This window comes from Alexandromys fortis, unplaced genomic scaffold (assembly GCF_014885135.2).
Source record: "Alexandromys fortis isolate MF-2015 unplaced genomic scaffold, M_Fortis_MF-2015_v1.1 scaffold_124, whole genome shotgun sequence".
NCBI lineage: Eukaryota > Metazoa > Chordata > Mammalia > Rodentia > Cricetidae > Alexandromys > Alexandromys fortis.
In genome coordinates this window covers 2,450,798-2,478,476 of record NW_026067995.1, presented here as the reverse complement: position 1 = coordinate 2,478,476, position 27,679 = coordinate 2,450,798, and the positions used below count along the sequence as shown (strand labels likewise).

Below are 27,679 nucleotides of genomic sequence, written 5' to 3'. Positions count from 1 at the left end.
GGGGAGCGATTAGATCATGACTAGATGACTAGTTAATTGGTTAATCCATTGATGGTTTCAGATTTGATGGAGGTATTGGGAGCTGGTGGGAGCTAAGGTCAAGCTCATTGGGGTGAGTGGACGGGGTGGGAGGGTGGGATGGGGTGGGGTTAGTGTGTGCCTTGAAGTATGACCTTGTTCCTGACTCTTCCCTCTTCCCTCTATCCATGGCCACTATGTTGTCCATAGCTTTGTCCCCCTGTGCCTGCACCTTGATGTTCTGTTTCACGAGACCCAGAAGGAATGGAATCAGCTGATCATGGCTATAAACCTCTGAACCCCTGAGCCAAGATAATCCTGTCATCTTTGAGTTTGTTTCTCTGACAAATTTTTCACAATGATGCAAAACTGACTGTAGTGATATTTTATATGTATTTTAATAAACAAAGCTTGTCTGAAGATCATACAGACTAAAACCCTTGGGGTTTGTTGGACTTTTTGGATCTATGGATTTATAGTTATGATTCTATTTCCACATTTGGGCCATTGTACTTCCAATTGTTTTCCTTTGCTCTTTCCCCTCCTGTTCAGAAACTCATGTATATTAGGCTGTGTGAACTCGCCTAGAGCCAGACTTGCTCTCGTCTCCAGCCATCTCTATTTCTGTACTGTATTCTTTGTTCAGGCACAGTCAGTGCGCCCCGCCGCCAGTTCTAGAAGTTCAGTTTGGATGTTCAATAAATTATGTGCTGTTTACATCCTTAAGATACATTTTCTTGAACAAATAGAACTTTGTTATAAGTCTTGTGATATTCTTGTTTATTAAATCCTGCCATGCCTGTCATTTCTGAGTTACTTTTATTGATTTACATTTCCGTTTATTATGGCCAAGACTTCCTTACCTCTATACAAATTACCCAGATGATTTTTAATCGGAAGCCAGGCATTATAAATTGTGTTCTGTTTCGTTTTGTGTGTTTCCATACTTTTGTAAATACTCTTAAGCTGCATTTTGGGACATGTTCAGGTTACCTAGAAACAATTTGGTCCTTTTGAGGTGGCTTTTGATTTTGTAGAGGAGATTTCTGTAGCTTTTAGTCTACAGCTGATTCTGCTCTGCAGCCAAGGCAGTATTTGTTACTTCCCTCAGAGTTCTCTCTCGTGTCCTGTTATTACAAGTTTCCAGTGGCTGCAGGCACCGTGGCTAAGACTTTCCACCTGTGTCTTGAGTGTTTCCCTAGTTCTTCACAGCCACACCATTGGCCTTCTGCTCAGCCTGCACCATGGCTTCTGTACTCTACCAGCACACAAACCTTCATGGTCTCCCGGAATTTCCAACTCTGGCTTTCCTCTCCTTCCTTCTTTTCTTATTTTTTTTCTCTTAGTTTCTTCTTTAACCTGAAAATTTACTTTAATAGAAGTGATTGCCCCAAGGCATTTCATGCTTTTGCCTAGATGGCAGATCAAGGAGGCTTTCCCAGGGTACCTGTAGAGAGATGAGGGGAGCATTGGGATCCGGGAAGATGGAAGACCGGGGCAGGAGGTCACCTTTGTGACCCGGCATAGTAGGTCAATGCTGTAGCTGTGATAAGTGGAGTCTTTGAACAGTGTGTTTGGTAAGAGGGGGCAGTCACAGAGCTTCTTTCCAAGCAGACTCAAGATGGGAGAGCTTCCCGACAGAAAGATCAAAGGAAGGTGCCCCCTCCTCTCCCTTCCTTGTCACTAGGTGTCTTGTAAAGACCTGCAGCAGACCTCCCTGCCTGGTGATGCAGGCAGTGGGCTCATTCCACATTAAACTGCCTAAGTTTAATTCTCCCTCCTGTACTGTGGCCTGGGAACTCTTCCCAGGCTTCTAGGACCCCCTCAATTCCCTTTTCTGAGAGATCACATCCTGCACTGATCTTTTGTTAATATCTACTGTCTGGAAACTGTCATTCTTCTACACGAAAGCAAGAGGGCCCGTGACTTGTGAGCGGTACTTTCCCAGGTTGTCTAGGATAAAGCAGTAAAGCAGGATCATCAGTGTTGTAGTTTACAACTAACGCTGATACTGCAAGTTCAAGACCTCTCTGGTTCTTCATAATCCAAGCCTGGTGTTGAGGTGAAATCCTTTGTATGTTGCTAACATAGGGGCAGAGGCAAGACTTACTCATAACCCGACTTCACTTCCTAGGAGACTATCAGCTGAACACGAGTTAATTCATATAAGTGGTATTAGTTTTAGTCTATCTCAAGAACCAGCTTAATTGTATTCTTTAGACACAGATGAGTCTAAGATACATGCTTTCAGGCTAGCCAGTGAAGCACCTGGGTCAGGACTAGGTTTCTGATTTTCCTGTGAGAGTGGCTCTTGGGCTAATTTGTGTTTGCAGGATGTGGGTGAATGACTAGTTATCTTCAGAGGTGGCTTTTCTGCATTTCTCTGGTAAGTAGTAGGGTAGGGAAGCAGAGAGGATGCAGTGCTCACTGTAACTGATGTGTATGCTGTATAGTGGTAACTATAGCAAATAGATTGTACTTATTGAAAACACACATAGGCTACCTTAAGGAAAATATTATTATAGCTCTCAGTCGCTCTACTTTGTGACTTGACTCTGGTCAGAGATAGTTAGATTGTATCAAGCATGTGACTCTGATAGTGTCAAGGGCAGTGCTTTTTAGGACGGTACTGTTGGATCCCGCTGTTGGAAGGCGGGGTTTGAAGTTGTCTGATGGTTTGGTATTTATGCAGCAGTTTTAAGATTGAAGTTCTGGGAAAGTTAAGTATGCTCTCCTACATCCCGATACAGTTTAGATTGGATTCATCAGTATTATCCTATTTCCCCTTACATTTGTGACATAGCCAGCAATAAGCCCTCAGGTGGCTTTAGAGAGACTTGCCAGATGTCTGTTGGGAAAGGGGACTCCCATCGGAAAACAGTTTAGGGCTTGTTCCTTGTGTCTGTGGATTTGCACTTCGGGTCATAAGCGGTTTCAAACTAACTCAGCACATTTATTTCTAGGTGTAAATTTAGAAATGTTATACTCCGGTATGTATTTTCACTGCTTTGAAGGATAACACTGTAAGAAATGGATTGATCAGTCAAGTATTTTTGTGCTAAATAGATAACTAGGTTTTGGCATCAGAATCTCCATGGCTTTTTACACCATGAACTCGGTGATAAGTAACTCCTTTGCTACTGTGTTTTCAAAACAGTTTATTGGGGTAGTGTGCCTTTTAGTTAATAGTAGCCTTAAAAAAGAAAAAAAAAAAACCCTAGCTGTTTAATATAAACATTCCAGAAATCTTAGTGCATTACTGCATTTTATTCGGTATCCATGAAAACCGAAATTCTCTGTCTTCATTGTAAGAGCCATTGAGTCTGTTGTCCCTTCAGGTCATAAATTATGAAACACGCATTTATTTCCTAAGTATTCAGTGATGAGAAATATTGACATGAGTTTTAGAAGTTGGAGTTAAAATTGAATTAGTGGCTTAAATTATAAATCATAGAGCCTAGTGTGACATAACGCTGTAATCCATGTACTAGGAGGGAAGCTGAGGCACAAGGACTGTGAGTTCAGACCTGAGTTACATAGCAGCACCCTGCCTCAAAAAAAATAAAAGAAAATGGGGGAGGGGATCCGTCTATAGCCTTCCGTGTGACTTACTGTTTTGTCTGTGGACATTGGATCTGCAGTCAGTTTTGACACGAAGATTTATTCTGTGTTCCTGCCGAGAAGCTGCCTCCATTTGCCAGCATTTTAAGTTGCAGCACAGGTTTTAATGCTTTTTAATGAAACATACTCAGGTCTTTCATAAAATGTTGGATGTTCTTAGTGTACTGGATATCCTTGGCAGGAGACCAAGTTAGGCTAATCGTTTCTCCCATAGAAGAGCTAATTAGGAAGACTGACTTGACATGATCTTAGGTGTGTTTTAATAGCTTCTTCATTGTATTAAATTGGCTCGAATAAAAACCACTCACCATTGCACTCAAGGACATAAATTCTTATGCTCATGTTTTGAAGGTTGAAACAAATAGAAAAAGCAAATAGACTTGTGTGGTGATATTTTAGCGTCCTGGAATAGGTTTCATAGCACGGAAAATTAGAGGTGTGTGTGACCTTTGCCGCTGACGCTGGCACTTGGTAGTGAGAATGTCTGTCCGATTTAGTAATCAGCCTGTCTGGGATGACTGATAGGTCGGATGTTACTGTGCCCTTTTCCTTTTGTCCGTGCTGGGAACTTTGGGATTAGCCCTGTGACTATGACCAGTCTTCCTCATAGCTCTCTGGCTTCCCTTTGGTCTCTTTTCCTTGTTGTGACGCTTTGTTCTTTGACACCTGCCTCATTTTTCTCAACTGGTTTTCAGCTTTCCCCACTGGGACCATTGAAACTTTACCTGTAACAGAATAATAAACAATTGGTCACTGTCATGGTCCAGACATGTACTATATTCCTCGTTTAATATACATGAGCATTACTCTTTGGGGTTACTCTGAAGATAAATGATCTTCAGATGTAAGTTGTTACTAATGATTAGCGAGCCGGAGCAAGGTGTGAGCATTTTACTGTCAAGTCTAAGGACCTGAGGTCCCGAGTTTGATCCTGGAGCTGACTTTTTCTCCTGTGCTTTTATCTCCAAATGCTTGCAGGGCACATGCTCCCTTTCCTCCCCAATAAAGAACTAAATGTGGTCAGAATAGCGCACCAGCACTCTCTCCTCTTGTTGTTTCCATGGGTCATTGTAATTTATCGTTTACATTTCTTACCAGTATAGACTCTCCCGTGCCCCACCCATAGGGCCCTGGAGCCTCTGCAGATATTCAGACAAGAGATGCTGCTGCAGGAATGCCTGATTGGACATTCATTAGCCGCTGCTTTTCTAAGGCAGAAGTAATGGTCACTGGTAATTCATGTCATTATTTGTTCCTAATGACTAATATTTTTTCACATATAGTAAAGAAGAACCTTTAAAAAATATTACTAAATTCTCATCACTGTTTCTTATTTGACAGTTCCAGGATAAATTTTTATAAATTAGAAATTAAGTTGTGACAAAGGAATTGTTAGGTATGTATGTATAATATGTATGTATGATGTATAATTCCTTGGTGCTTTCATTTTTTTTTAAGCATTGATGATAGCTAAGTTTAAAGGAAGAAGAGAGGAACCCAGGCTGGTTCGTTTCTTGGGAGGGCCCAGTGAGTTAGTCCTTGAATTTGCTGTTGGTCCCCCTTGTGACACATTGTCACTGTCTCATGGAAAGTCTGATTCAGAGTGTTCTGTGCCTTACGTTGGAAGTTCAACTTCTCGCACAAATACAGAATGTCATAGTTTGTACCATTATATTCTTTTTTTTCTTTTTCTTTTTGGTCTTTTGAGACAGAGTTTCTCTGTATCTTTGGAGACTGTCTCGGAACTAGCTCTTGTAGGCCAGGCTGGCCTTAAACTCAGAGTGAGTTCAAGTTTAATCCCAAGTGCTGAAATTAAAGTTTTGCACCACCACTGCCTGACTTGTACCATTATGTTCATTGCCAAAATTATGTAACTACAGAACAAACAAAATTCTTAAATCTTACAGTTTTAAAAATCAACAGCTCAGGGGCTGGGACCTATAAGCCCCCACCTCTAGCTGAGGAGCTCTTCACAGCTGATGGCTTCTTGGGGAGGCAGTCAGTTTCTTAAGTGGCCTCTGGTTGGTCAACCATGCGCTGGTGAATGGCCTCATACCTCAGAGTAATTGAGCAGCACAGCTTGTGATCAGTAGTGTGTGTGTGTGTGTGTGTGTGTTTGAGAGAGAGAGAAAATTGGGATGAGGTGGGAAATGAATATCATCAAAATATATTGTATTCATGTATGAAATTCTCAAATAATGAAAGTGCTATGATAAACTATTTATTACGTAGGTGAACACTTAATTTCCAATTTAAAGTCAGAAAATTGGGAGACTGTCTGTCATACTCGGGCTTGCTTTAGCTGTTTGGGGGTAGGGATACTAGCCAGGAAACAAGAAAAGGGAGGAAGGCAGGGGGGGAAGATGAGAACACTAGAGGTTGTAAGAGATAAGCTGTGTGATCACCTCTTCAATGTTGCTGCTGCTTCTCTGGTCACTATAGCATAGTTCTAGATACAGGTCACCCTTAATCAAGATTCACTATATTGTGGCAGGACATAGTTTCATGAGTAGAATGTTGTTTGGTTTGATTTGACGTTTTGTGGTTGGCACCTTGTAAAAGTGACCTAGTTAGTAGTGCAAATTCCTTGGGAGAGGAGCATGGTTTGTTCTGTTTTAGCTGTATTTTGATTATATTTTAAGACTTTTTGGTAGAACTGAGGATTGAATCCACTGAGCTGTGCATGCCAGCCCCCAAAAGGGGGAAAAATTCATTTCTTAGTGACCTTACCAATCCAGAATTGAGGATGGCAGGATTTAAAAGCACTGTGAACCTTCTACATTTAAACTATCCCTCCTCAGTTCTTCTTTTTTTAGACTTATTTATCTTATTTTGTGTGTATGAGTGTTTTGCCTGCACGTATGAATGTGCACCATATGCGTGCCTGGTGACCGCAGAGGTTAGAAGAGGGTGTTGGGTGCATTGATGGAGCTGGAGTTGTGGATAATTTAAGCTGGGTGGTGCTTGGAACCCAGCCCTGGTCCTCTGCAAGAGCACAAGTGGTTTTAGCCGCTGAGCTCTATTTCCAGCCCCTCTTCCCCTGTACCTGTGAAATCTAGTACCTTCTGCTGGAAACTGTCTTAATTTTCATTTCTGTTCTGAAAACTTAAACATCTGGTAGTCTTCTCTAGAACAAAGACACCCTATAATTTTCCAAGTGGATTTTTCTTACATTTATATATTTTGCAGGGGGTAGAGGCTTACTTTCTTTGCCTGTTCTATTTAGACAGTGTTGTAGGAAAACCATTCTTTCTTGTTCTGAATGTCGAATCATCAATGCAATTTGAAAACTTTCCCTTCCTGACTAAGTGATTTTGTGTTCTTGCATGAATTAACCATTTCTCAAAGGCTAAACACTGAGTATTTGTTCCTTGTTCTGTTGAGCTAGGTGGTTGTGGTGGTGCTGGAGTTGGTAGCAGTGCAGGAGCAGATCTGAGGAAGGCTTCCAGACTTAGTGAGATCAGAGTTGACAGCATATTGAATAATACTTTCAAAGAGTCACCGGGCAGCAGGGAAAGTAATATTTTTATCTCCATAAAGAATATTCTATGAAATGAGAGGTAATCAAGAGACACTAAGTAAGAATAGGTTACAGTTTCTCAAAAATAAACTTGCTTATAATGTGAGACACATAGTAAGCTTTAAGAGTTCTTTCAGCCTATCTGTGGTTCTCAGCCTTCCCAGTGCTGGGACCCTTTAATACAGTTCCTCATGTTGTGGTGACCTCCAATCATAAAGCTATTTCATTGCTACTTCATAATTGTAATTTTGCCACTGTTGTTAATCGTAAATTAAATATCTGATACCTGACCCCGTGAAGGGGTCATTCAGCCCCCAAAGGGGTCGTGACCCACAGTTTAAGAACCACTGACTTAGTGATATTGAATATAGTTGGGAAAGATCAGCCATCTAATCATGAGGAGGGAGAATATTGTAGCAATAATGACTTGTGATGTCACTGTTCTTGCTATAATGCTGACGTCTGTGAGTCATGGTTAGCGTAGGATCCATCATATAGAAAAATCTGTGTAATGATTGTTGAGCACCTTTTGACAAACAGTTTAAGACCACGTTATTACTTAGAAAGAATTATGAAATATAAGTAATCTTTTAGAGTACATTTAGCTTCTGTTTAAGATTCAAACAACAGTGCATTGCTTCTTGATTTATTTTTAATTTTAGGAACATCTTTAAATAACTCATAACTTATTTATGTAGCCATGATTGCTAAGAAAACGATGTTTAAATTGACTATTCTAAGATATAGTTTTAAAATATTTAAAACACACATTGCTAGATTAATACTAAAGGTTAAATACTAAAGGTGAAGTTGCTTATGCATAAGTAAAAGACAGAATTTTATGATGGCTGTTGTTTTTTAACTGTTCCTCATGTCTTCCATAGTATACTAAACACAATGTTTACATATTGACTTATTTGAGGCCTGATCTCCCTGTGTAGCCCTGATTGGCCCGGAACTCTGTGGCTCAGAGATGCTCCTGAAGATGTGTGCCGGTGCACCCAGCAACAGTTTTCAGTGGCTACTAGCACACTCACAACCAGAGCACTAGCTGCTGAACCCTTGCCTGGTATGTGTCCCTCCCGTATGTGTAGCTCTACCCTGTGACAAAGGAAAAGGAAGATTCATTTTAGGTCATGGTCTCAGATTTCAGTCCTTAGTCCTTGGCCCGTGGGTGATAACGGAGAGCATGTAGGAGAGGAGGGTCTTCACCTCAAAGAGCACAGGAAGCAGAGAAAACGAAGGAATGGGGACAGATGCAGCTTTCAGGGGGATGATCTAGTGACCCACTTCTTCCTAAGGTTTCCTGGTCAGCATGCAGCCTGTGCAGGAGCTCCGTGTAGACCATAGCACCTGGCTGAATGAAGCGATGCAGAAAGTCACAGCTTTAGCTTTCGCTTTAGGGTAGGGCGATCATGATGCGTACTGATCTGTGGTTTGTGCGGTTATGGTTTCTGATTTAAACTGTGTCACCTGCCCGCCCTCTTCCTATGTTAGTGTTAGAGATAGGATGTAAGCAGGGGAACCACTGCAGCACATGTACTGTCAGACATGGGGGGCTCTCCTCGCACAGGCTCCTCAAGCAAGGAGTCAGAAGAGTGCCCATAAGTCAGTCCGGTGCACCGGCTTCATCACTTAGGATTATGAGGGATTCTGAGCATAGTTCTAAGGGAAGGTACATACTTATGGTGTGCTCCTAAAACAACAGGACAGAAATTAACTATTGTTAATGCTGTGGTCTTTTTTTGTATTATTTGCTGGTTTCTCTAATGTCTATTAAAAATAGTTTATATATAATGAAAGCTTTTGCTATGTTTTATGAATTTTTATTGCTATAAATTATTGTACTATTTTTTACAATCTTCTGAGGTATCAGCATTTTCTCTGTTTATACATGAATAAATTGTGTTAGGTTCTTTAATTTAGTTGCATAAAGTCACATAGCAAGGAAGTAATTCACACTTGAGTTTTTGTGTGTGCACATAACACACACACACACACACACATATATACACGCATAGGTGTGAATGTGTGTAGAGACCAGAGGATCATCTTGTTGCCCCTTGGGTGTCATCTGCCTTTGTTTGTTTATTTAAGATAGGGTCTCTAACCCACGTGGACCTTGTCAATTAGGCTAGACTGGCTGGTCTAGGATCTTCCTATCTTATTTCCCCAGTACCCCTATCACAAGAATGGGCCACCATACCTGGCTTCCTCTCTCCTCCCCAGCCCCATGGGTTTGGGGGATTAAATAAAGTCAGGCCCCATACCACCAACCTAGCTGCCCCTCCAGCCTACACCCACATTTTTATTCATTTTTTATTTATCCATGCTTTCATTCTAACTTCTGTGACTGTAGAAAGGAGCAGCTGGAGGCTAGTTCGATGGATTTGTGTCTCGGGCACTCACATTTTTCTTGGAAACTGCATTCTAAAGTAGAGTAAGTTAGGCTAAGTACTGTGTACAGATGAAAGCTTCAGTATTGTAATAGATGTGCCGGAGTACATACCTCCCTGCGAGAGATTGTAATGCTAAGCCTACTCTCTCTCCCATCCAGTCCTTTCTTTCTGCTCTTCCTTCTCCTCTGACCTCCCTTTCCTCACTTTGAATGTTCCTGCCTCAGCTTTCTGGGGTAGCTTGTAGGGCAAGGTTGTAACACCTGACCCTGCTTTCTTACATCAGGAACAGATCAGATAAAACCTAAGACTCAAACATACTTGCACTTCTGAAACTTAATCTCAAAATAAACCCTATCAGATTTATTATACTTTTGTCACTGACAAAATGTGTAGCCATTCAAACCTGCACGTAGACAGTAGTAATTGTCTAGCATCTGACAGCCCTGATTCGCCTGCTACAGATCTGTCCACGGGCTGTTGGCACTCTGTGGTCCTCTTCCAAAGGGGAGACTCCCTGGAGAACAACATCTGTAGGCTGCTGAACTTCCGCTTCATGCTTGGAGATGGAGTGTGTGTAGAGACCTGTCCCCTCACTTGGGCTCTGAGTCCTCCAGAGTCACCTGCCTGAGGCTTTGAAAGAAATCATGCAGAGGCTTTTCTGTGAGGACAAGGAATTTGGTAGACACCATTACAACATTGTGTTCTCTCTCTCTCTCTCTCTCTCTCTCTCTCTCTCTCTCTCTCTCTCTCTCTCTCTCTCTCTCTCTGGTTTTATGATGGACTTTTTTCTAATACTTAAAATGCCAATCACTTTCAATTAAATTACATTGTTGTGAATAATTCTTCGTGTCCTCCGCCCTTTCTTCTCTCCCTAGTTAATTATTTGTCCCTTCTCTCTTTTGGCAGCGTTATTACTTTGCTTTCTTTGGGGAGGCAAAGCTCCCTGCATGGCTTTTGTGATTGCTCTGTTATAAAGACAGTGGGATAAATGTTCACATGCTATAACTTTTCTCTTTGGAGGGCTGTGATGGGGAGGATTAGTGAAGAAATAAATAAGCAGCGAATGTTGGCGAACGTTCAGATATTTATTCTTTTGTGCACATGCTAGTAACTTTTTACAAGTAAATTTTTCACACGGTCTCTTTGAGAACTAAAGGTTGGAGATAAAGTGTGTATAATTGATTAGCCTTCGCCCCACAGAGGTGTTGGATGCATTAATTAGTTGTTAGAAAGCCCAGGAAACGTCCCGCTATGCATGCAGATGACTGATCACTAGCTTTGAAAATTTACGGTAAGAGAGTGCTCTTTAAAGGAGATGGGGGAACTGAGATTCTGTTATGGTGTTTTATTCTGTATCTGGGTTCCTGCTTGAACATATGTAAAACTCAAGTGTTGTTTTTTTAAAAATACAGTTGTGAAGTATTTATGCAAATGGATTCAATTTAAATTTCTTGACATATAAAATGTGTAGGAGGGCTCCATAAAGGCTCGCTTTAACTTCTTGTTAGAGGCAAACCATTTTTATCATTACTATTTGAACTTTTTAAAAATATTGATGAGTATAAAATTTATTAATATAAATGCACTTGTCTTCCTAATTTGAAACAAGGAATCACTTACTTATCTTTTCAAGTATTGGAGGCATTTGTAGTTTTCTCTCAAGGTCTTTTGGTTTTGGAGATAATATTTTGCCATGTTGCCTAGACAACCTTGCATTCACAGTCCCCTTGTCTCAGTCTCCTGAGTGTTAGGATTACAGGTAGACCACGATGCCCCGAACCTTACATTTTCTAAAAGTTGACTGAAAATTCAAATTTCAGAGGCCTGATGTTGGTGGTGCATAGATTTAAGCCCAGCACTTGGAAGGCAGAGGCAGGAGGATCTCAGTGCTTGAGGCCAGCCTGGTTTAGAGAGCGATTTTTAGGACGGCCAGGGCTACGCGGAGAAACTCTGTCTCAAAAGAGAAAAACAAAAATAAAAAAAAAAAAGAAAAGAAAATTTCCTAAGAGATGATGTTCATAGTTTTTGTTGTTTTTAGTTTTTCGGCTTTTGGTGTTATTCCTGTCTCGTTTCCCTGTGTTACAGTTCTGTAAAAGTCTCATTTTACTCCAGGATAAACTTAAACCGTTTGCAGTTAGGTACAGTAGTGGTTATAGTCTTGTGAGCTCTGGGAGCCAGCAGGGTGGTTCTGTGGGTAAAGGCACCTGGTGCACAAGCCTCATGACCTGAATTCTAGCCCTGGACCCCACATAAAGGTGGAAGGAAAGAACTTACTTTGTGAAATTGATGTCTGACCTCTACATACACGCTGTTGTGCACACACACAGGTGTGTGATCACTCACGACACAATAATAAATAGATACAAATTAAAACTAACCTTTTAAATGCTACATTTACTTTGAAAACTTTTGCCACATTTGACTCAAAGACTAAACAATAAAAAGTGCAACAGTTAACCTATATTTAATATTGAGCTGTCTCATTTTCTTCCAAATATAATGAGAAATAGCAAGGTTGATAAAGAAATGCCGTTTTCGTAGCTAGGAGATAGTTTTAGGAGACAAATGAAATTCTCACTAACTTGTTTACTGCTAGCAGCATTTTTCATATGGATTTTTATCTTTACCATATTCTTTGCAGTACTTTTTCTCTCACATTCTCAAAACAGAAATAAAAATTTGAAGTTGCATGTGCTTATGTTATGAAAATAGATTCATCATTATAATAATTACTATTTAGGTGACTTCATGTGTTATTTTTAAATTCTTGGGCTATAACTGAATGTCCTGTTAGATTTAACATGATATTTGATATTCTACTCAGAATGATTCTAGTTGGGGAGAGTTACCCTGTTTAGTCGTGTTTAGATTATAAAAATAAAGTCTAAATTCTCATATATTTTGGAAAATAACGGCTTTAAAGCACACCGTGAAGTAGTAAAGCTATTTCCAAACAACATAAATAAAGGATATAGCCCTAGCACCTGCAGTTTGCTGGAGATCGTGAAGACACCAAGAACAATTTTAACAGTAGTCATTTTTATAATTTATGACGGAGAAAGATATCACTGGTCATTTTTATGCTTGCCTGGCTTCAGGAGTCGTACCTGTTTTTCTTTTTCTAATGTAGTGGTTTTATCCACCTTGTATAAAAGTACCCAGATTTACCTTTCTGTGAAATACACAGTATGGTTCGGAATATTTATTCCTCTTTGACTAAATTATTTTGTTAGCTACGGAGTTTCCATTTGCGGTGGAAAGGTAGACAGGTGACTTGTACGATTTTCTCCTCAATTATATGGTTACCATAAGCTTGTGTGTCTGTCTCATGGCTTTATTAAATATTGAAGTGTTTCTCCACATAGGGAATGCCCTGATAGTTAACATTGACCCTGTTCTTTCTCTTCCTTTTACAGGTAACCACTGTGTTTATAAACTCTTAGAAGAAACATTTTCCTCCAAATCAGTCTCTTTAAAATGAAATGAATCAAAATTAGTGAGAAGAATTTGAGAGGGAAATTTTATGGGCAGAAACTTAAGGCCTACTTAGAGGTTTAAATAGTTGATAAACAGTTTTGCATCTGGGTCTTTTTTCCCCTCTGTATTTGAATGTTGAGTACTATTGAAACATTTTCTCTTTGTAATGTAAATGTTTGCAAACCTAGACTGTAAGGGACATGGAAGATGAATTCTGCTAATGTGTCCTTTTGTGACTGGCGCTTGTTGACAGGAACCCTAGGGTGGACAGATTTCAGTGTTAGAGAACGAGGTTGGCAGGCATGGTGGACACTGCCAGCAACACTGTCCCAGCCAACTCTTATCTGTGCTAAATTCTCTGTGGACGCAAACATCAGTCCCTTTACATTTTAGGTAATGAGTGGAATTCACTTAGGCTGTAATTTACAGTGCACAATTTAAATAGGGTCTTATCCTGTTCTGTTTGGTTCAGATAAAAAAGGGCTGAAGTAATACTGAAGGACATAAAAGGTGGTATAAGCAGTTTTAGAATCCTATCCTAAGAAATTATTTTAGAGATAATGATTTTTTTTTATTTTAAGAAAAAAAAATCAACTTTGAGAGAGATTGTGCTTTTCTTTGATACCATTTAACTGCTTGTGACCACTGAAAAAGAATCCATGTGCTGGGTGGAAAATGAGACTTCCCTGATGTTAGGTGAGGCAGTGACTAACAACCTTTGTCCCCTTGCCACCCTAAGAATAAATAAGCCTTTCTTTATAAGGTAAAGTTAGTGTCATCGTTTATTTAAAAACAAGAAGACTGTTAATCTGCCCTCCACCCTCCAAATTAGCATCCTGCCCGAGTTCTCCTTTAGTTAGTGTTTTCTTAATGTATCTGTCTATTTTGCTGGAGGGTGGCTGTGTGTGTGTGTGCGCGCGCGCGCGCGCGTGCTTTGGTTTTGGACCCAGCACTGCACCCCACACCCCCCAAAGGCAAATATTCTCAGCTGTCAGGCTTGAAAACTCAGGTCATCTCTGACTCTGCTCTATTTGCATATTAGTTACTAAACTTCTGGGCTCTACCCCTTTGATTCTTCTACCCCTAAGTTTGTGTCTTAACCAACTTACATATCAATAATGGCATCCAGGAAGTCTCGTCCCTTTTAAATATATTGTTGGTCTTTAAGCTCTAAAACTAAATGGTAAAATGTACAATTAAAGGCTTACTAAAGGACTACAAATAATAAAGTTTGAAAAAAAGCATGCTAATTTTAGAGTAGATTCCCATAATGAGAAGATGGTGAAGATTCAGAGAAAGACATAACTTCATGCTTAGTGAGGAACTGTGCTATTTATTTACTTATAAACAAATTGCTGAATACTTTTAATTTGAATGTCTCATTCTGAGCTTTGCATCTATTTATTTTAAAGAGGATTTTGCTATATAGTCGAGAGTGACCTAGAATTCACTGTGTATCATGAGCTGGCTTCAAACGAATTATGTGCCAAGAATGTTCTTGAACTTGTGATCCTCCTGCGTCCATCTCTAGAGTACTGACATTATAGACACGTGAACTTCTGATCCTCCTGTATCCATCTCTAGAGAACTGACGTTATAGACATGTGACTTCTTATCCTCCTGTGTCCATCTCTAGAGTACAGACAGACATTATAGACATGTGAACTTCTGAGCCCCCTGTGTCCATCTATAGCATATGGACATTGTAGACTCATGAACTTTTTTCCCTCTACTTATTTTGTTCAATATGAGGTCTTCTAGTGTTATATATTTTCATTCCATACATTACAACTTTATATGCAGATGATAAAATTGCATTCTTTCTGCCGCGTAATAGTCCATTGGCTATATGTACATCATATATTCTTTGTCCACTTGTCCATTGGTGATTATGTAGGTTGATTCCTATTGTGAACAGTATTACATTAAGTACATTATACAGCATCTCTGCTAATGTTATCGTTCCTTCTGTATATAATTCCCAGGAGTAGAGACTGCTGTTCAAATGTGGCTATATTAATTTATAATTTATATTACCATCAACAGTGTGTAAGCTACTTGTATTTATTCAATCTTGCTAGCATTGTTATTTTCTGGTTGATGTTTTCTCTCCTATTTTACCTTTTTTTTGTTTTTGTTTGTCTTTTGGTTTTTCTATAGACAGGGTTTCTCTGTGTAACCCTGATTGCCCTGGAACTTGCTCTGTAGACCAGGTTGGTCTCAAACTCAGAGATCCACCTGTCTCTTCCTCCCAAGTACCAGGATTAAAGGCATATGCCACCACTGCCTGGCTACATACTTTGTTTTCTTGGTATTCATAGGGCCATTGAGATGGCTCAGTGGGTAAAAGCACCTGCCTCCAAGCCTGCTGATCTGATTTCAATCCCTAGGACCCACATGCTGAAAGAGATAACTAGCTCTTGCAAGTTGTTATGCAGGCCTCCACATGCATCGTGTGGCACACACAATGTGCACACGCGCACACACACCTATGCACAAATACTTACACACACACACACACACAAATTAAGGCAGTAAAACTTTAGAATGAAAAATTATTGATACCCCTTCTAACTGGAGGAGATAATACCTCAGTACAGTTTTCATTTGCATTTCCCTGATGTTTGAAGTTGTTTGGCATTTGACTTCATACATTTATCAACTGCTTATACTTTTGAGGTCATTTGATCATGTATCTGATTGGATTTCTTGGTGTTTTTGTTGTTAGACTTCTTGAGTTCTTGATATATCCTGTATATTAATAATCTCTGATGAATAGTGAAAACTTGTCTCATTTTGCTGATGGGACAGATCTCAGGGTATGACTCTCTGACTGCCTTGGAACTTGTTGTGTAGACTAGGCTGCCCTCCAGTTAATGAGCCTTCTGCCTGAGCCTCGCTGGTACTAGGATTACAGATAGGAGGCACTGCACCCAGCTGAAAGTTAATTCTCTGGCTGATACTGGGGAACCAGCATATATGTCAAGTAAGTCTCTATCATTGAGCTACAGCCCCCGCTAACTTTTTAAAATGGTAGTAGAGATATTTGGGCAAAGACAGCAAAGGCTATCATGAGCCTTCACAGCAACAAGAACAAATGATCTGTTTCTGAATCCTTATAATCATAAATCATGAGAGAGAATATTTTTAACCTCCCAAGTCTTTTTCTTTGAGATAGGGTCTAATGTAGCCCAGGTGGGCCTAGAGCCACATCTTTGTCTTATCTTCGTTAATTCAGATGTTTACTGGACAGTGTTGTCTATGCCTGACTTTTCATTATAAGTTTAGCTTCCAGCTAAAGATTATTTCTTTGATGTATTTCTGGTATCCAAGCTGCTGCATTCTGTTTTCTACAAAGCCAGTGCTTACTATCTTTTATAGCTCCTTAAAATACCCTTGTGAGGCTGTGGTGTGCTTCCCCTTGGAGTACCACCGTAAGGAGCAGGCATCGGAGAAGAGGGGTGTTTGAAATGCTCTTGAAGGAATGTGGAATTCGAGTAAGGATTTTAAGAGTGGGTAGGAATTTGACAAACAAAATTAAGATAGAGAGGATTACGGTATGACCAAAGGAATGAAAGTGGAGGCACTCAGTGTTCTGTGTGAGAGATGTGGTGGGATATAGACGTGTGGACTGCTGTCCTCGCCTGTACTCTTGGAAAGACGGAGGAAGTAAGGATCATGAAATACATTCACGTTACTTGGTAATGTGCACTGTCATGTAGTGAAGACAGACGTGCTTATTACATGTTTAGCCGCATTGAGCCTTACATGACAAAGTCTCATTCAGCTTTCACAAGAACAGTCGATATAGCAGATAGTTTCAGAAGACTACTTGGGATTTAAGGAACCAGTGAGTTACATTTGAATTCACATCTCTTTAAACATGGTCCCTGGTACCTCTGTCTAACTGACCATTGATTTTTGTGACCTCTGGACTTGACAGAAGACCCTTAAACAGTCTTAAATTTGCCCTTGTAATAATATTGGACTGTTGTATTAGGGAAGAAGCATTGTTATTAGTACATCAGACTTCAGAAAAATTTCAACCATGTATCTGTTATTACAGTAACATGAATTAAAAACCTGAAAAAGAAGACTGCTTTTATTTTGACGTCTGAGGCTCTTTATCTTTTTCTATATAGCTAGAGCTCATACCAAGGACTCTGTAAATGCTGAGCCAGTACCTTATGTCCCTAGCCTCTGAGGATCTTTAAAAACCAAGTTCATGGATGGTGGTGTAGTTCAGCGGTAGGTTCCTTGTAGCTACAAGATACAGGTTCAGTGTCTAGAACCAATATTTTACTGTTGCTTTTTTTTAAAATTAAAGCCTGTGTTTCAAATGTTCAGAGCTACATATATTATACACATTGATAAGAATGTGCATGAAAGGGAACTTTAGATTTGACTTTTAGTAATTGCCTAGTGAAGTCTTGTATGAATAAGTCTAAGACCAGGTATGATCAGATGCAGCACTGAACTAGATGGATGAGAATGGAGCTGTTTAGTTAATCTATTAGAACTAGGCTAGAAGGCTTTGTCACCAAACTATTACTTCTGGTGTATTAACTACATTAATAGCACACAAGTCTCTAACCTGTTATGAGGCTGACTTGCCTGGAGCTCTGGCCGTAGTTGACTGAGATAGATTCAATCACTTGGGATTCTTTTGCAAATACACATGCCAACCCCTCATTGAAAGCCACTTAGTTAGAGAGGCCATCACATCAAGAGCATCTTTAATCAGTAAGCATATTGTAAGGCTTTTTCTGTTTTTTTTTTTTTTTTGTTATTGTTGTTGTTTTCTTCAGTATCTCAGTTGAAAAAAAATATCAAGTTAAAAACGATTGGGTGATAAAGCAGTAGTAGAGTTAAGATAGGAAGATTAAGTCATTTACAAGTTGAATAGTTTTGTCCATTCACGTCATCAGCGGGCGCCCGAGGAGGAAGTAACAAAGTTCGCGCCGGGCGCAGTTTCTTCTCAGAGTCCGGGATCGGCGGCAGCGGCGGCGACGGCGGCGACGGCGGCGCAGGGCGTTTTAACTCAAATGGGTGATGAAAAAGACTCTTGGAAAGTGAAAACATTAGATGAAATTCTCCAGGAAAAGAAACGAAGGAAAGAACAAGAGGAGAAAGCAGAGATAAAACGCTTAAAAAATTCTGATGACCGGGATTCCAAAAGAGATTCCCTTGAGGAGGGGGAGCTGAGGGATCACCGAATGGAAATCACTATCAGGAACTCCCCGTACAGAAGAGAGGATTCTATGGAAGACAGAGGAGAGGAAGATGATTCTCTGGCCATTAAACCACCCCAGCAAATGTCTCGGAAAGAAAAAGCCCATCACAGAAAAGACGAGAAGAGAAAAGAGAAGCGTAGACATCGTAGCCATTCAGCCGAGGGAGGAAAGCACGCCAGAGTGAAAGAGAAAGAACGAGAACATGAACGTCGGAAACGCCATCGAGAAGAACAGGATAAAGCTCGCAGGGAATGGGAAAGACAGAAGAGGAGGGAAATGGCAAGAGAACATTCCAGGAGAGAAAGGGACCGCCTGGAACAGTTAGAAAGGAAGAGGGAGCGGGAGCACAAGATGAGGGAGCAACAGAAGGAACAGTGGGAACAGAAGGAGCGGGAACGGAGGGCAGAAGAGCGGCGCAAAGAGAGAGAAGCGCGTAGGGAAGTCCCTGCACACCACCGCACCGAGAGGGAGGACTACAGTGCTAAGGAAAAGGTTGGCCACTGGAGCCGCAGCCCTCTGCGGCCACCGCGAGAGCTCTTTGAGATGGGAGACAACCGTAAGCCAGTGAAAGAAGAGAATATGGAAGAAGGAGACCTTCTGTCAGACCTGCAGGACATCAGCGACAGCGAAAGGAAAACCAACTCGGCCGAATCGTCATCAGCAGAATCAGGCTCAGGTTCTGAGGAAGGGGAGGAGGAAGAGGAGGAGGAAGAAGAGGAAGAAGGGAGCACCAGTGAAGAATCAGAGGAAGAAGAGGAGGAAGACGAGGAGGAGGAAGAGGAGACTGGGAGCAGCTCTGAGGAAGCCTCAGAGCAGTCTGCAGAAGAAGTGAGTGAGGACGAAGACAGAGAAAGTGAGAACCACATCTTGGTTGTTCCAGAGTCACGATTTGACAGAGATTCTGGGGACAGTGAAGAAGGGGAAGAAGAAGTGGGCAAGGGGACCCCACAGAGCAGCGCCCCAACGGAAGGAGACTATGTGCCTGACTCCCCAGCCCTGTCGCCCATTGAACTAAAACAAGAGCTGCCCAAGTACCTGCCGGCCCTGCAGGGCTGCCGGAGTGTAGAGGAGTTCCAGTGCCTGAACAGGATTGAAGAAGGCACCTATGGAGTAGTCTACAGAGCAAAGGACAAGAAAACAGATGAAATCGTGGCTCTGAAGCGGTTAAAGATGGAGAAGGAGAAGGAAGGCTTCCCAATCACTTCGCTGAGGGAGATCAACACCATCCTCAAGGCCCAGCACCCCAATATCGTCACTGTCAGAGAAATCGTTGTGGGAAGCAACATGGATAAGATCTACATCGTGATGAACTATGTTGAACATGACCTCAAGAGCCTAATGGACACTATGAAGCAGCCCTTCCTGCCAGGGGAGGTGAAGACCCTGATGATCCAACTGCTGAGTGGGGTGAAATACCTCCACGACAACTGGATCCTGCACCGTGACCTTAAGACCTCCAACCTTCTGCTGAGCCATGCTGGCATTCTCAAGGTGGGTGACTTTGGGCTTGCTCGGGAGTATGGCTCACCCCTGAAGGCCTACACTCCAGTGGTCGTCACCCGGTGGTATCGCGCCCCAGAACTGCTGCTCGGTGCTAAGGAGTACTCTACGGCTGTGGACATGTGGTCAGTGGGCTGCATCTTTGGAGAGCTGCTGACACAGAAGCCTCTGTTTCCTGGGAAGTCAGACATCGACCAGATCAACAAGGTTTTCAAGGACCTGGGAACTCCCAGCGAGAAAATCTGGCCAGGCTATAATGACCTCCCAGCAGTCAAGAAGATGACCTTCAGCGAGTATCCCTATAACAACCTCCGCAAGCGATTTGGGGCTTTGTTATCAGATCAGGGCTTTGATCTCATGAACAAGTTCCTGACCTACTACCCTGGGAGGAGGATCAGTGCAGAAGACGGCCTGAAACACGAGTATTTCCGAGAGACCCCCCTCCCCATTGACCCGTCCATGTTCCCCACATGGCCCGCCAAGAGTGAGCAGCAGAGGGTGAAGAGAGGCACCAGTCCACGGCCCCCTGAGGGCGGCCTGGGCTACAGCCAGCTGGGTGATGACGACCTGAAGGAGACGGGCTTCCACCTCACCACCACCAACCAGGGAGCTTCAGCTGCTGGCCCTGGCTTCAGTCTCAAGTTCTGAGTCAGATTGACTGACCTTGGCCAGCTAGATTGGTGACAGGCAGACATGAATCAGGGCAACTTCTTTCTTCCTTTTTTTTTTTTTATGTTGTTTGTTTTGGGGTGGGCTGAAAATTTGTAGAATTAAATCACATTTTTCCTTCTGGAAAGGAAAGAGTTTTCAGAGTTGTCTAACTTGCCTCGTGAAAAAGGGTGAGCATCTGGAGGCGCCAGAGTAGATGGTCCACCCCTCCGCGTAGTGAGGCCGGTCTGGAGCGAGCTGGCGTTGTCTGCTTGTCGGTCTGGGAGGCTGGTGGCTTGTGTGCGATGCGTGAGGCGGCCTGCATCTCGCTGGAGTAACTAAGCCAGACCCATCCACCACAAGCTTTGGCTCTCAGAACCAGGTGTGGGACAACTTTAGCCACAGTGGGTTTTTATATATGAGGTTGTTAGATGTTTTAAGTAGTAAACTATTCTTGGAGGAAAAAAAACAAGTTGAATATTTTTATTTTAAGTTAGATTATAATTTGTCTTAAGGAAAATATACATATTTTAAGTGTACAGCTTGAATTTGGTTCCGAATTTCCATCTGTGTGAAGCTAAAAATAAACCCCACCAGTTTCTTGGAGGGACCCAGGATTTTCTCAGTGCTAACTTCCTGAGTTATCACAAAGCTATTTGCTTGCACATCTGAAGTAAAAGTTGAGGTCCTGCCATAGAGGTGCCAGTTTTAGTCGTAGTGAAGGGCTATAGGGGGCTCAGTAACAATATGTATCCAGCAAGAAAATCTAGAGTATGTTTCTTAGTTAGGGTTTCTATTGCTGTGAAGACACACAGTGGCCACAGCAAGTCGTATAAAGGAAAACATTTAATTGGTGTGGCTTACAGTTTTAGAGGTTTAGTTTACTGTCACAGTGCAACATGGTGGCATGCAGGCAGGCATGGTGCTGGAGAAGTAGCTGAGAGTCCTACATCTTGACTTGCAGAAAGTGGTCTGAGACTGTGTCTTGGGTATATGTGAGCTCTCAAAGTCCACCTCCACAGTGACACACCTTTTCCAACAGGACCACAGTTACTACACAAGGCCACACCTTATAATATTATCACTCCCTTTGGGGATTATTTTCTTTTAAACCACCAAAGTGTGTCAGTAAATTATCATTCTTTCCATCCATGTGCTTACGTATATATATTATTATATCTGTAGTTTCTTTGAATGTATTTCTTGTTTAAAATATTTGTTTGGGCTCTTGAGTAAACATATGTGTAGGTGGAAATTTCTGTCCCTCAAGTCACTTCCAAGTAGCCACACAGAGGCTTAATAATAATTATAAATGCTTGGCCAATAACTCAGGCTTGTTACTAGCTAACTCTTACAACTTAAATTAACCCATATTTCTCATCTAAGTTCTACCACATGATTCATGGCTTGTTACCTCATTTTCTAACCACTCTGCTTCCTCTGTGTATGGCTGGTGACTCTCTGACTTCCTCCTTCTTCCCAGAATTCTCTAGTCTGGCTCTCCTGCCCAGTCTCTCCTGCCCAGCTATAGACCATTATTAACCAATGAGAGTAATGCATATTTACATTGTACAAAGATGTTCCACAGCATATATGTGCATGTGATGGTCAGAAGACAGTTTGGGGGTGTGGTTCTCTTACACCATGTGAGTCACATTTGTTCAGGTTGTGGATTGAACTTCGATTTTTCAGTCTTGGCACTCTATCTCACTAGCTCCTGAATGTATTTCATGATAAGAACTGATCAATTAAAGGCCTCAAGTAACAATATTTTAGAGTTATTTACTAAGGTGGATCTGTTGCTTAAGAAACAAGCAGGTGGTTAATATTGACTCCTTGTTTGAAAGTTTAAGACTTAAAATGATTTCTGTTTTGTTTATGATGCTTTGAATTGATCTCAGGCTTCCCACCCTTCCTTCTAATTCCAGAGCTCATGCTGCTGGCCTATGTCTCTACTATGTTCTTAGCCTGTAGACTCAGCTTTTGACCTTCAGGCATGCTGACTGCACTCGCGCTGACCTTTCTTTCCCTCTTTCCTTCCCTCTTCCTGGCTTCTTTTCTGCTTTTATTTTGGGGGATGGATGGACAGGGTCTTACTTTATAGTTGAAGCCTAAACTGACCTGAAGCTCTCAGCAGTCCTCCACCCTGACCTCAGAGCTGGGATTGTGGGAGTGAGCACACCTGGCCTGGCAAGGTTGTTCCCATAGTCAGGGGAAAGTGGGTCACCTGAGAACCTACGTTAGTCCAGTTGTTTTTTTAAGGGACAATTTATCTGAATCAGTGCCTGGAAAAGAATCAGTCAAGTCCTTAAAATTCTTGACACCATACTGAGGCCTCTGTACTTTAAGCTGCAAAGTTTAAAGTAAATGTTTCCATGTGGCCACCTTGGCTGTAGAAACCTATATGTGATGAGAATCTGGTTTGAGCTGTGTGAACTCATACAGAAAGGAGATGAATGGGAGAGGTAATTTTCCCTTCACGTTACCTTGTTTTTGTGCTACTTTGATCTGGTGTACTTTAGAAAACGCCATGTCATTGCTGCTCATCTTTTGGTGTAGCTTTGTCCTCAGAAACTCTTTGTAAGTAAGAACTCTATGTAATTTGCCCAGCTTCCTGGGTACCACAGCAAGAGCACACTGTTGAGTATGGATCATCTACCCCTGAGGATCAGCTGACGGCAGCTGCCTATTGTCGTTACCCTGTATTGCTATTCAAATTTGAGGTATGATTTTTACCGAATGCACCATTGTAATACTTAGAAATAGTACATCAATCTTTGTAAGTTGGAGAGCAACCTTATTTGGTGAGAAAAAAATTTTTTTTTGTTATATTTTGTTTTGTCTTATAGGCTGCTACCAAAAAGACTCTTACACCAGAAAAACAGAAAAAAGAGAAACAAAACCTTCATGCCCTGATGTTTACTGGAGTTTATCATAAAGTAGTCTGTCTTCAGAGATGCTCTTTCTCCCTTGAGGCTCTGGGCAACATTTTTTTGTTTGTTTGTTTGTTTGTTTGTTTGTTTGCTAGTTACCTCCAGATCCTCGTACTTAAAGAATTTGGAGATGTATTCAGAGTCTAGAAAATAGAATCTTTTTCTTATCTTTGAATCTCTGGGCATAAGAATTCCTTGAATTTAGCATCAAATATTGAAATCATTCCCAATTTTGCCACTTGATGTTCCACAGGGGAAGGTTTAGCAAATGCTTGCTTGACATATACAAGGCTGGGCAAGTCAGGTCCTGTGCCCAGCAGAGCACACACAGCCAACAATGGCAGTACACAAAGAATGTCAGGCTCACTGGATGACTGGTTAGCATTTGTGCTCGAGGTGGCCAGATCTGTGATTGCAAATGATTGGCAACTGACTGCTAAAGTTGGGGGTGTCTTTCTGTTCTCAGCTCCAGAAAAAAGTGCCAGAGAAAGTACAGCCTGGTGTTATGTCATGTGGCTGTTACTGCTAGCACCAGGATGGCTGAGATTACAAGATGGAAAATTTGGGGCCCATCTCTGAAAGGTTAGGGGGAAGGAGGAGTAAAAATATATGTGCTCAACAATCTTAAAGCTAATATATTTCAGAATATCTTCTATAATTGTTCTCTCTCTGTTTCTCTCTCACCACCACTGCCCCCTCAGAATGGACAAGTTTAAGTGGGTTCACTAGTCTAAATGAAAAGCTACACCTAGACAGTTCAGTTTGGTTTTGTTGAATGGTTAGGAATGGTAATAGTGTTTGGACTAGATACTGTAAGCCATACAAAGAGCGACAGTACTTTGTGTGCAGAGAGCTGTTTTGTGGTTGTCAGGATGGATTCGTACAAGTGTTCTTGTACTGATGGACTCTGTTGAACATCACATCTTTGTAGTATTGTGGCTCATGCCTGCAGGGTACTAAGTAATCCAATAACAAAGATTAGAAAACTCTGGGTCATATTTTAAAGGTTTATTTTTTATTTTTAATTGTACGTGTGTGTATATATATAACCATGTACACATGAGTGCAGATGCCCTTGGAGACCAAAGTTGGATCCCCATGGAGCTGGAATTACAGACAACAGACGGTTGTAAGGTACCTGATGAGGATTCTGGGAACCAATCTTGGATCTGTCTTTGAATAAGGTGTGTAACCGAGGAAGTCAGGAATAATTGAGAAGAAACCCAGGGACAATAGACAGATTTACAGGTGGTGCTAAGGGACACAATGTCTACCAGTTGTAGTAGGTGAGTGCCTGTGTCACAGCTGCCTCCACACACCCAGCAATCTCTCGAGCAGTGCTTCCCAACCTTCCTGACGCTGCCACCCTTTAGAGCAGCTCCTCATGCTGGGCTCACCCCCAACCATTAAATTATTTTTGTTGGTACTTTATAACTGTAAGTTTGCTGCTGTTATGAATTGTTACATAAATACTTTTGGATACAGAGGTTTGCCAAACGGGGCAAGACCCACAGGTTGAGAACCACTGCTCTAGAATATTAAGATGTTTCCATTGTTAAGATCATGAAGTTCCATAGTTTTATTTTAAAATGAGGACCTGTCCCTATATTGGATATGTCTCTGATATCAAACACTGTTCCCTGATGTTATTTCACTTGTAGTTTAGAAACTAGCTCTGCATAGTCTCCCCTTCGCTGTCCAGCTGGGCTTGTTATTGAAGGTTGAGGTTCAGGAATTTAGTGGCTCTAATCTGGGACTCTGGTCCACTGAGAACTTCCCTGATACTTCCTAGCTCTGTGGTTGCTGCAGCTGACTCCACATGCTAGCCCAGCTCTGCCTGGTTCTTTACAGCTCCTTGATGGCATCTAACTCTTACCGGAGCTAGGCAGACTCTGAGAAACCTTGAGAATCTGGGGCCTTTCCCTGAGAACACACCCCACATAGTACCTGTTGTTTATTTATGTATTTGCATATTTAGCTTTCCAGAATAGCTACCTGCTGCCCTCTTCTGGTTTCGTATTAGGTTGCCCTTAAGCCAATTATGTTTTATAATCTCTAGAATTCCATTGGTGTCTTGGAGAGACCAGTGGTTTCCAAGCATGACTTGCTTGTGAGAATCTTTTAGTTTTTCTTTTGAACATAGTTTTCCACTTTTAGAGATTCTTATTTAATTAAATTTGGGGAAGAAGGCTGGTTATTAGTATATTTAAAACAAAACACTTGAGTGATAAGAACCTCCAGCCAGTGATTAAAATCTATCCATAAGATAGGTAGTCTTTGGGTGCCTGGAGGACTTGTGCTGCTTAGCTATAGTCCTCACACTTGAAAATACTACGGACAAAAAGGAAAAAGATGAGGTGTATGGGGGACTCCACCTTCTTCAGGAGGGAATATAGCTTAGGCAGAAAGAAAGGCCCACATGGTTCCTGCCAACTTGGGTCATGGCATATGCGCTTGCCTGTGCTGGTTTGACACCCACTGGAACTCTCAACAGTATTTATAGTAGTCAGGACTGAGGGAAGTTGACTCTAATTTTATGGAGTCTTGACCCTTTATTTTTTGTGTTTTGAAGTGTATAAATCACTCATGCCAACATCTTCCTTCTTGGACTGTGATAGAGTGGGAACAGTGGCCCATCCTCCCAGTCCACCAGATGAAGGGATGGTCTTTGCTGAAAAGTAGAGGATGGAGATTTTAATGTGTTGGGAAGAACAAATAAAGTGGTCCAGTGCCCCCTAATCGAGTCTTTGGGTACTGACATGAGCTTTGGGTTTCAGTAGAATTTGGGTGCACATATGCATAATCAAGCAGTTGTTGCTAGAGTATGGTCTAGTTGGTATTAGTTCTGGTTCTGCAGAGGCCCGAAGAATCCTTTTATTTTTCATCACATGAAAAGATCAGTCTGGTTCCCACAGCGGGCTTGCTGCTGCTCCCCTGCCCTCAGAGACAATTCCTTCCGTGTGAGAGGGTCTGTCCCATGAGGATGTGGTCTGCTTGGACTGCGGCTGATTGTGTCTGTTCCTCAGCCTTGTTGAGATGAGGATAGGGATGTGATATGTTGGTAGACACCTCTTGTGACTCTTTTGGGTGTATAGAGTCAAGCAGGAGTCTGATCCAGAGTCAATGACAGAGATGCCAGGCTTCACCTTGCCCCTTTAAAGTCCCCTTGTGGGCTCAAGTGAGAAGTTAGTGCTTTTTCACAAGAAACTTAATGAAATATACGTGTGTGTGTGTAGTTTTGGAAGTTCTGGTTAAGACAGTGGTGTTTATAGGGTTTGGGGTTATTTATTTCTTTTTTATCTTTGGATTACTTATTTTAATTCTCGAATATTTGAAGCATATATGGTTCTTCTGATCTCTTCTATGTCTGTTGACTGTTTAGATGCCTGCTGTACGTTTCAAAATAAATAATTTTGCATGCTAAATTGTAAAACTTAAGATGTCGGCAATTATTTGGTTAGGGCTGATGATGTACCTTGGTGTCGAGAGCTGCTGAACAGGCAAAGACTTTGGTTTCCTCGCAGCACCACAAACATCAAGAGTCATATGTTTGGAAGTTTAATTTCAACTTTATTGGACCCATTTCATTCTCTTTCATTTGCATAAAGGTTATGAAGCAATTATCCAGTTGAATAATTTATAAACTTTTTAAACTGAAGGAATGTAATAAAAATATTTTCTTAAACTCTTTGCACTAATTGCATTTAAGGTTGTTCCAGATATGTGATGTTTAGATGTATGTTTTCTTTAGATAATAGGCCCCGCTTCTCTCTTGTTTAAGCCATCATCTCTCTGCTGTCTTCCTCCTTATCAGATTATTTCATTACTTCTATTAATACAAACATCTCTCTTTCTGTTGCTCAGCCTGTCTTACTCCAGAGGCAGAGCAAACACCCGATTAACTGCTTCTGGTGCAGATGAGGATGTGCGAGGTGGTGTTTGACGACTGAGAACTGGGGTACTGGCATTTTCCTTCTCCTTTTGTCCCCTGTAGTGCTGGATCCTGAACCCAAGCCTTGTGCGCTGTTCAGATGTTCTTCCACTGAGCCAGTGCTCAGCTCATACTGCCTCTAGTATGCTTTGATTCCGTAACGCCTCTTAAATGTCTATTAGGATCTCAAGTTTATATCTCGTGTATGATTTTAGCTCTCCCTTTCCATTCCCTATACAAACGTTTGTAGTTTTTCTTCAGACATCTCTTCAGATGTGTCTAATTCATTGTCCACTACATCTAATTAATTATTTTTCCCTAAGACAGGGTCTCACTATGTAGTTCAATCTGGAACTCACTCTGTAGACCAGGCTGGCCTTAAACTCAGAGAGATCCAC

The 27,679-nt window shown here is 41.5% G+C and overlaps 2 protein-coding genes across 3 annotated transcripts in view; both read left to right on the top strand.

Moving 5' to 3' along the window:
* Positions 1-27,679, top strand: part of Hs2st1 (heparan sulfate 2-O-sulfotransferase 1) — a 111,928-nt gene that overhangs the window by 13,497 nt on the left and 70,752 nt on the right. The gene's annotated exons all lie outside the window — the stretch shown is intronic.
* LOC126512400 (cyclin-dependent kinase 11B-like) lies at positions 18,006-27,035 on the top strand. Its single transcript, XM_050160161.1, has 2 exons — positions 18,006-23,140; positions 23,267-27,035. Exon 1 carries the CDS (start codon positions 18,081-18,083, stop codon positions 20,415-20,417), a length of 2,337 nt encoding a protein of 778 aa, XP_050016118.1. The 5' UTR covers positions 18,006-18,080; the 3' UTR covers positions 20,418-23,140; positions 23,267-27,035.

Bases quoted from the DNA above. Each gene is read 5' to 3' on its own strand.
- LOC126512400 (XM_050160161.1), top strand. From the start codon at position 18,081: ATGGGTGATGAAAAAGACTCTTGGAAAGTGAAAACATTAGATGAAATT.